We start from the raw sequence: 10,492 nt of genomic DNA on the forward strand, positions 1-10,492 counted from the left end.
GTTTCTTTTTCTTTACTTGACTGAATAAAAATCTTTCATTGTATTTGTATTAAAATGTTTCTCTTCTGTCCATTATGCAATAGTTCAAGCCGATCTTCTCAGGGAAACCTTGTCAGTTGGTAGAAAGTTCATGGATTTTCAGCTCCAAATGCTATTGGCCAGTTTGACCACCGTACTGAAATCGATGAGACCGTGATTGTTCACCATCGTGCTTCTATTGGTTCTTAGAAGAAGTGAAGTCTGCATTGATTGGCTAGCGCCTCAAAACGACAGTGTCTTTCAACAAACGTCCAAACGCTGAGGAAGTAGACTTGTCCGATGTCAACTTGCCCTGATATGCAAATTCAGTCGACAATATGTAATATTTTTCATGACTTAAACAATAATCGACAAAAAGGTAAGCTGTATAGCTGTTGTTTATGCACTTAATAGAGTTTCTTTGTAAGATCGTCGTGTATTGTTATCCTGTGTCTTGCATCGGTTAATTTGCGAACATTCATGGAGCGATCAAGAGATTGAATACAACGTTACGAAGTAAGTTTATCCATTATTACAATGTAACTGAGGCTTTTTAAAGCCACAACCGTTTGTTTTTCCACTCTTTTGCATTAACATTACTGTACCGCGCGATACTGTACACTTTATGTCTCTGAATGAAGTGCGAAGTTGTTCAGTTGGAAAACGAGTTTTTAACTAACTTAAATACACAATTATATGTGTAAAGCACGAGACTGTAACTAATAATGTCTCGCACAGTGTTTAATATATGATCTATAGATGTGGAGAATGAGTAATGAGCTTGTAATATAAGTCAGTGCACTGCGGCCTTTAGAGGATGTACATGATACACGTCGAGTCTGTGAACAAGCTCCTGCTCTCCTAAATCCCATTGAAGAGTGCTAATTCATCACACTACAAACTGTATCAGACGACTGCATGGAGTTTCGTCTTCCTAATTAAACATAAAGTGGTTAATAGGGTTTTAAACAGCTCCTGCTGTCTTTGGATACTATGCTCGCTGCTAGTGTCCTCTAAAGGTCTGGTCAGTTGTTTTTACATGCACATCATTTTACATCTTCCGGTTCTGATAGATGGTACTTTTTGCGTTTTATGCTACTAAGCTGTTATAGGTCATTAAACAGTTTAGAAATATCTAAGATAAATAAGAATAAGACAATATAAAAATGGGAAAAAAAGAGATGAAATGAGAAAATATGCAGTGTTATTTTATTAATGAATTTATAATCATATATAATAAATGTGACCCTGGACCACAAAACCAGTAATAAGGGTGTTTTTATTTTTTATTATTAATTGAGATTTATACATCGTCTGAAAGTAAATAAGCTTTCCACTGATGTATAGTTTGTTATGATAGAACAATATTTGGCGGATATACAACAATTTAAAAATCTGGAATCTAAAATATATATATCAAAATATTGAGAAAATCGCCTTTAAAGTTAGTCAAAATCCAAACTAATCAAAAATTAAGTTTTGATATAATTACGGTAGAAAATTTACAAAGCATCTTCATGGAACGTGATCTTTACGTAATATCCTAATGATTTTTGTCATAAAAGACAAATTGATAATTTTGACCCATTCAGTGTATTTTTGGCTATTGCTACAAATAGATGTGCTACTTTTTTGTTGTTTTTACTGCATTGGACACCATGAAATTTTACTGCTGTTATTTTAATGTTCAATACAGTGCTATAAACAGTCATGCCAGCTCAGCCTGCTGCCAGAGAACCAGAGGAGGAGATGGAGACAGAGGCTGACCCTGAGGTTCCTCAAACTAACGGTGAGGTGGAGGAGGAACGAGAGGGAGGAGAGGCAGAGGAGACAATGGAGGAAAGTGGGGAGGAGCGGGACAGTGACCTGGAGGAGAGTGAGCCAGAGGAGGAAGAGGAAGAAGAGGAGGAAAGTTCAGGTCTGCTGATCGAATGTTTCATAATTTTCTCATTGTGTTTTCTTATTAACTGTCTGCAGTTGTGTTGCAGCAAGTGTTAAAGTGATTGCACTGGGAGACTAATAGTTCAACCCTGCGCCAGAAAGTATTATTATTAAATATATTGTATTATATTGTATTTTGCATAAAGAAACTTAAGCCTTTTAGGATTCCTTTCAAATTTTTATCTTAATTATTATTTTTTTTCTTTGCATAACTATTGTCAACTGACAAACCCTCCAAATTTTGTAACTTGACTGCATGGTGTTTTTGAATAGCACCCAAATAGCCAAAATTGGTCATATAGTAATACATAGAATGTAGTATTGTAATGTGAAGACTGACCGGATTTGATAGGTAAAGAGAATGGACAGAATGGATAAACAACATTGAGTAAAAGTGGGTTTTCTTTTTTTTGTTTTGTAGAAATGGATGATGAAGATTGTGAGAGAAGACGAATACAGTGCCTAGATGAAATGTCTGACCTGGAAAAACAATTCCTGGAGTTAAAAGACAAGTATAAACAATTTTTTTTCTGATTGGTTTAGGCTAGGTTTAGGCTTTTTTTTGTTTTGTTTTTTTTACCAATAGGAACAGGGCCATCATCTGGGGTGGATGGCCACCAGTAAAAATTGTATTGTTCTAAGAACCAAATTCTAGAGCTTTATAGATGATTTTCTCTTCAATTTCAGGCTTTTTCAAGAACGCCTGAACCAGGTTAAAATGAAGCTGGATGAGGTTTTGACTGGAAAGGCGGGAGAGTACAGAGAACCCTTGGCAACACTGCAGCAGAACCTACAGCAAAGGACACAAGTGGCAGGTGACACATCAGGACACACATGTCTGCTTTATGATACCTCTCTTACATATGAACTACAGGTCTCAGGTCCACTGTTAACTCTCCCCCTGTAGGTGTTTATAGAGAACTTTGTCTGCAAGTGGTCAGACACAAACATGAATGTGAAGTGCAGGGAGCAAGACAACATCTAGAGGTAACATGGCTCAGCAGACCCACATATCTAGATGTAGCATCTTTAACAAAAAGCTACTTCTGTGTTATTACGGTACTAAATGATGGCCATATTCATGTATCGTGAAATTTAGATGGTTCTCCAGGGTAATTCAGAAATTTCATGAGAAAAATAAGTTATGTTATTACATAATGTTATTACATTGGTACAATGCTTAAAAAAACACGGTACATACCACATTTATCACAATCTAGAAGAAGTATAAAAAAACACACCAAAGCACTGCTGTAATAAATACTTGCATGCCTCTGCCAAAACCGTTGTGTTTGTTTGTTGTTTGTTTGTTTGTTGACAGTGCAGTGATGATCATGAATCATATCGAGTCCGTTTGTGTGTATGTAATGAGATGCTTGTTTCTCTAGAGTGAGAGGACACTCTTGTTTGATGCCATGAAAACAGAGCTGTTGGAGAAGATCCGCAGACTGGAGGAGGACAAGCAGAGTGTAGACATCACCTCAGGTACAGTACACACACACACTGGTTTTCATGCTTAATGGGGACATACATTGGGTGTAATGAGTTTTATACTGTACAAACTGTATTTTCTATCCCCTTACACGAACCCTACAACTAAATCTACCCCTCTCACAAAATTTAGATTTACAAAAAGCTTAATTCTATGTGATTCATAAGTTTGTTTCCTCATGGGGACCAAAATGTCCCCACAAGGTCAGAATTTACTATCTGTGTAGGGACATTTGGTCCACATAATGTTGGGAATACAAGTTACACACACACACACACACATGTTTGTTTTTCTGAATTGTGGGGACTTTCCACAGACTTCTATAGTTTTTATACAGACAAAAACGATATAGTCTATCCCCTAACTCAACCCTAACCCTAAACCTACCCCTTACAGAAAACATGTTTGCATCGTTACACTTTCAGATAAACATCATTTACTATTTTTAATCATTTTTTTACATTGTGGGGACCGCAGGCTGGACATTTGGTCCCCACAATGTAGCAAGAACAAGTACACACACACATTTACATTGCTGTAAGAATAGGCATATGTCTGCATAGATGTTTTTTTGTTTCATATAAAGCTAAATATTATTGCTACTCCTGAATCCTTAACCTTAATAAAAAACGGGACTCCTCAAATTGTTTCAGGGCAGGTTTGGGTCTGTTTTTAGTAGACTACTTGCAAGAAAAAGCATAGAAATATCAGTTATCACACTATATGCTAGTAATATGTCTTACTGAAGTTAAATTTAAATGCTTAGTTTTATGACCAGTTCTTATTGTGGAGGAGCAAAACATTTATTACAATGCAATGTAATGATGAGATAGAAGAAATGCTTGTCTAAAGCCTGATCTTATTTGGTACATTTTAATGTGATTATTCTGAAAACTGTATTTCTAATTAAGTAAATATTCAGTCCAGTTATTCTTTTGCTTATGTTATAAAAGTCAGTAAAGATTTCACAGCAAAAAAACAAAAAAAAAAACAAAAAAACAAGTGGACTGCAACCTGACAGGGGACATGTTTAGTATTATATTAAAAGGCCTTTAACTTGCTTAAAAAGTATAAACTATCAATCAAACAACAAAAGGGATGTAATAGATACTTGTATACTGTTGTATACAACAGATTTTTAGCAAAGTTTTGATTGTGTTGATAATATAGAGACTTATTAATTTACGTATCAAATATAATACAGTAGGCTTTATAGGGTTAACATACCTTAAACACTGTGTCAGTGCTGTGAGAGTGTGGCATCTGGGTCTTTTTGTTGAGAGAGGAAAAGTAAAGAGACTCAGCGAATAGTCATGTCACACACTCTCTCATGTATGCACGCAATTCATGCAAATCTCTGAACACTATCCCTAAAGGATAACAATTTATTATAAAACTGTGTGTATTTTTATTCATAAAAATGAATATGCAGTTTTACTTATAGTACTTATATTAAATATTACTTATTTTATAATAACAAAAACATTATACACTTTTTAAGGCATGTTTGTTCACCAGGAATTTCTAGGTTAGAAACACACAAATAACTTACCTGATCCATTAACACACAATCTTGCTCTTTATCAATCAGAGTGGTGGAATGATGAAGTGAGGATGAAGAAGTGTAAGAGAAGGAGTCACCTGATTCGCCCAGACAGGAAGAAGAAAGCAGCTCTTGTGTCAGGTAATAAAGAATTCTCTTTAGACCGAGATCCATCTCTTCCTCACTCATTTAGTCACCACTTGCCTTCCGGATTAAAACTTGTTCTAGCACCAGTGGTTTCTAATTAGTTATTTATCTGACACTTTATCTAAAAGGTCTTACAATAAATTTATAAAGTTCACCAGAGGCCACCAGTTAACAGACTGATTATGCGGGAATCACACACGGCTCATTTCAATTCATTAAATAATGTATCTGTCATAATATTCATTGCATTTCCATACAATATACTATCTCCTGAAACAGTTATGAATTTTTATTGTTTGGACCTTTTCTGGGATGAAATTTTGAGGCTAACCAACAGGCTTACTTCTTATCCTCACTCTTTTTTAAGCAGTTGTCTTCCTTCCCGTCCTGCTTGCTCAACACATCTGTCTGTTTTTCAGGGCCATACATAGTGTATATGCTAAGAGACATTGACATACTGGAGGACTGGACAGCCATCAAGAAGGTATTCATGATGAGTAATCAGCCCTTTAATCAGAGTGAATTTGTGTGATGGATTGTGACTTTTATCTTTCCGTCTTTCAGGCAAAAGCGGCACTGATGCCCCTGAAGAAGAAATCAGACAGTAAGTCAGTTATTAAATGGCACTGTGTTCATTTAAGTACTTTATTGAAGCTTTCCTGTCAGTCGCTGTCTTTCTCAAGAAGCTACACTGGGAGGTCAAGAACCTCATGGTAGTCAGGTGAACCTCATTAAACTTTGACCAAACCGACTGAATTAACTCATTGTATATTTATTAAAGGAAATCATATGTGCTGACCATCAGAGACCTTGCCTTGGGCAAAATATTTAACCACCAGTGATTTCTTTCTCACAGCAAGCTTGGAATAATTCCATAGTGCAATATAGTATTCTCTCTATCTGTAAAAATGTAACTGTGTAATGCTCTATAATCAGTTTTAAAACAAGGTTCATGTTTGTTTTTTAGTATCTTGTATGTGTTGATGCATGTTTTTAAATAATGGGATCTGGTGTGATAAGACTTTCTAGTAAACATGCCTTCAGGGATACTCAAACAGACAAACATGTATAGTGTTACTGTCTGTCTCCGTCTTAAATGGCGTCAAAGGCTTAAGCGTATTCTCCATTGACATCCCAGTTGCTTCCATTAGCTCTGACCCTCACTCACAAGCTCTATCTGTCTGGCCTCTGATTAAGTTAGATACAGACGCTTGATTTATAGAGCCATTTCTCTCTTTCTGTCATTCAGACTGATCGACTGAATCTACTTTGGCTTTAATGTCACATTTAGAGTCTTGTTCTACCTCAAAGAAAAATGGGTTGACATGTAACATTTGATTTTTTCACAAGGTCTACACATCTACTTACGATGGCGTTTTAGTGCCACATTAATTATTTTTTTTTTAAATCTAAGACTACAAGATTAAAGTCGTAATATTTTCAGAATAAAGTCAAAATTACAAGAGTAAGGGAAACAAACAATATGTCTATTAAAATTACATTTATTACACGCTATTAGGATTAGGATTAGGATTACTTGTTTCATTTAATTATTCTATAGGCTACTGTTTTTTTTCATGCCCTCACTTTTATATCTTGCTATAAATTTGAAATAAAGAGGAAAAACACATTTATAATTTGTATTTTGTGATAAAATTAACAGAAATTATATTAAAAGCAACAAAAAAACAAAATTATTGCGATTACGGGGTGGCTGGCATGCTGCGAATAATGAATGGAAGATGTTAAATATTATGTCCAATCATTTACTGTACTATACCGTGAATAAAACTGCTTGTGAATAGTCACTCAACTTTATATACCTCAGAAAAGACAACACTATAAATTATGTTAACGAGTTGGAGTCCACTTCAACCTTTAAAACGTTTTATTGTTTTTAATTAAATACATGCAAGGAATAAAAAGGTTGGGCGCCACAGACATTTTTGTGGAGTAGGTGGTGGAATTTTCACAAAGAATACAGTGTAATTTAATGAATTGATTTACATGAATACAGCGATCTGTCATGCCACATTAAAGAGCTTGAAAAACACACCATTGTAAAACACATTGTTTTGAAAGCTGAGACTTTGTTTTATATTAAAAGCACCAAAAGCACAAAGGCAGTCGAAGGCATAAAACTCGGACGCAACAATATTCAAATAAATTCTGGTGGCCTGCCAACTTCTCCCGGTGCCATTTGCATGTACAATATAGGCTATACTCTAAAAATATTATAACTTTAAGGGTGCTTTCACACCTGGCCCATTGTTTCGGAACCTGGCGCGTCTCCCCCCTTAACTCGGCTCGTTTGGGCATATGTGAACATGGCAATCGAGCACGAATCCACGCCATCCACAAATTGTGTTGCTAACACCTCTTAAAATGAAACTGTGAATGTCTTTAGGTGAGCACGTCTTCGACATTTAAAAAAAAAAAACCACACCTTTTCATTTTACACTGCTGTTTTATTGCTCTTCTTCGTAATAGGTGCATTTTAAAAATATGACGAAAGCCACAAAAAACCCAACAATAAGCCTGCAAAGCTGTTGTCGTTCCATCCTGACGGATGACAGCTATGAGTGGAATCCCGGAAAATCTTTGACCAATGAAAGGACAGTTTACTCGTATGTGACTGCGAGATAACTACGTATAACTACGAGAATAAAGTCGAAATATTATGACTTATTCTCATAGTTTTTTTGTCTTTATTCTCGCAATTTCGACATTATTCTCAAAATATTTTCTCGTATTATTTCGACTTTATTCTTGAAATATTACAACCTAACTTTAATCTCATAATCTTTGATTTTTTAAAATCTTTTAATGTGGCACTATAACGCCAACTAAATCAACTAGTCAAACTCAAGACAAATTCTTAATACCTAACTCTTAAACACTAACCAGGTACTACAAATCCACACTGAAAATTATACAGTCAGAGTAGATGAACAGTCGATATTTGATGTATAGTGTCCTCTTATGTAGAGCAGGATTAGACCAATCAGATTTCAAAGGTAGTCAGGGCTAGTTAATGCAGCGGCACAGATATGGAAACTAATCAACCAAATCTGGCACTCATCCCACCAGAGTCACAGCTGGTTCACAGATTTGAAAGAGATATCTTTTATTCATTTTTTTGAATGCTTTCACTCAGAAAAAGGTACAAAAGCTGTCAACTGGGGTGGTACCCTTTCAAATTATACCATTTACATATATGTACACTGTAGGTACTAATAAATATATTTAAGCTACTAATTTGCATCCTTCAGACGAAAAGAAAATACAGAGGTGTACCTTTTGAAAAAGAATCATCCCAGTGACAGCTTTTGTACCTTTTCTGTACAAAATCTTGTAGCGTATGTGAACCATTTAATGACAGCAATTTCACTTTAGAGCTAGGCAGCCTTGTACAATGACATAAAATGTCTTGAAAGCAGCGAGTTAGAGCATTATGAGCTATTAAAGCGTAACATGTTGAAGATGGTGTGCGTGTCTGTTTGTCTCTCAGACAGGCAGGTGCCCGTGCGATGTGAAGGTGGGGCTCTCTTCTATGATGGAGAGAGATTCTCCAAAGGCTGCAGTGTCGTTCTAGAAGTCAGTGACGACAGCCCGGCACAGTCAGTAGAGCATAGACCGCATCTGTCTTCGCTTAGGCTTTGTTTGCAAAAACATTTCAATTGAAACGATGTCCCTGTTTTCTTGTGTGTTTCTTTCAGGGCCGTAATAACAGGGATCAGCACCGGAGAGGTCTGGTTCAAGCGCACAGATGGCACCAAAACCAAAATCTACGTCTCCCAACTGCAGAAAGGCAAATACACCATCCGAAAAGCTTAGAGAAGATAAACGTTACACTCGGAGAGTGTGTGAACCTACCCTTTAATAATTATCAAATAACACACCAATTTACCTGCACCTTTAGAACAGCTTTTTAAACTATCTAATGCTATGCACTGGCATTGATCAGACCAGAGGACTTTATGTATAGTGACTTATGCCCAGTTCTGCCCTTTTTATATAATTTATGGGATCTGGCTCCAGACCAGCGCTGTTGCCATCATGTAGGCAATTTCTTGTGCAGCTAAAGTTATTAATTCACACAAACACAAGATGGACATGAAAAACCTGTTGACCAAATGCTAACAGACCATATGAAGTCTTTCTGTACCATAATACTTTTGAGTTTCTCACACTGAATACATTCGTAATGCTTCATACTGACCTTATATGAAGTCTGATACACACTCGAATCATTGTGGGTTTATGTGTTCATCATTTAAAATGATTAGAAAAATCCATTTCATGTACACTAAAGACATCACGGGGTGAAAAGGACTGCACTCAGTGAAAAGCCCTGTCTCTACCACAAAAAAAGAAAAAAACACAATCAAACACCTTTAATTGTTATTGCACTCAGAAAAACGAGATGTAACAGATTTTTTTCAGTACATTTTGAAAGACTGTTATTGTAATACATTGTATTTATAGACATCTGTAAAGTGATCTGAAACAGAGGGTGCTTTTTAAAACTTATTTATGAAGTGTTCAAGATAATCATGTATTTATAACAAGAAGCATTATTAAAATCTAAACTTTTATTACATTTGCTGTTTAATGGCTCGTTTATTATAAAGCCTTGCAGGACTGTCAAAGGCTGAAGGCACCGCTTGTGGCCTTCAGGGGGCGCTGTAGTATGTAACTGCATTTGCTCTAGTGCTAAATGAGTTATGTAGTTTTCTTTTAACCGCTAGATGGGACTAACACCTAACGTAACATGAAAAGACAAACTGAGTGGAAAACAAATAATAATTTTCACTCTTTGCCAAACTGATGCGCACTCAAAGGGGATTAGAAAACTCAAGAAGTTCTAATTTTAATTTATACGTTCGAAAATTAAAAACTCCAGCCCTGGCGTACATCCAAGTACAGACTGTTCTGCTTTCAATTATTGGGTCGTTGAGATTTAATGAATCTAACGATTCAAGTGTCTCTGAGTGATTCGTGATTCATGGAGTTTGAAGAGAAGTGGCGCAGACAGATGAAGAGGTAAGATCTTGTCTTGAGGATTTAAGGTGGGCAGATTATAAAAGTGTTGCGTGAAAATGACTGGTCTGAACCATAAATACTCTACACAAATGAGCTGTAAAGGATACAGTGGCGTGTCCTGCACTTTATTTAGGTAATAAAGGACGATAGTCTGTGATTATATTCACAGTATAACACATCCTCAGAGGCCTAATTAAGAACAGTTTTTATTATTACTATTTATAAAAACGTTATAAAGCAAATTCATTAAGTGTCATGTTGCATATAGTCCCTGATAGGTAAACTAGGTTAATAGATGTGGATGT

At 35.9% G+C, this 10,492-nt stretch overlaps 1 protein-coding gene across 3 annotated transcripts; it reads left to right on the forward strand.

Moving 5' to 3' along the window:
* The first annotated feature begins 262 nt into the window (after nucleotides 1–262).
* On the forward strand, nucleotides 263–9,744 carry brms1 (BRMS1 transcriptional repressor and anoikis regulator). Of its 3 annotated transcripts, none has more exons than XM_051115750.1 (11): nucleotides 263–397; nucleotides 1,715–1,936; nucleotides 2,381–2,471; nucleotides 2,647–2,774; nucleotides 2,867–2,946; nucleotides 3,348–3,444; nucleotides 5,043–5,135; nucleotides 5,561–5,625; nucleotides 5,706–5,745; nucleotides 8,653–8,761; nucleotides 8,861–9,744. In XM_051115750.1, exons 2-11 carry the CDS (start codon nucleotides 1,729–1,731, stop codon nucleotides 8,976–8,978), a joined length of 1,029 nt encoding a protein of 342 aa, XP_050971707.1. In that variant the 5' UTR covers nucleotides 263–397; nucleotides 1,715–1,728; the 3' UTR covers nucleotides 8,979–9,744. The 3 variants fall into 3 exon arrangements, with proteins under 3 accessions (XP_050971707.1, XP_050971706.1, XP_050971708.1); XM_051115749.1 differs by having other exon boundaries at nucleotides 392–534; XM_051115751.1 differs by lacking the exon at nucleotides 8,653–8,761 and having other exon boundaries at nucleotides 392–534.
* The last annotated feature ends 748 nt before the right edge of the window (nucleotides 9,745–10,492 follow it).

This window comes from Labeo rohita, chromosome 7, assembly GCF_022985175.1.
Source record: "Labeo rohita strain BAU-BD-2019 chromosome 7, IGBB_LRoh.1.0, whole genome shotgun sequence".
NCBI lineage: Eukaryota > Metazoa > Chordata > Actinopteri > Cypriniformes > Cyprinidae > Labeo > Labeo rohita.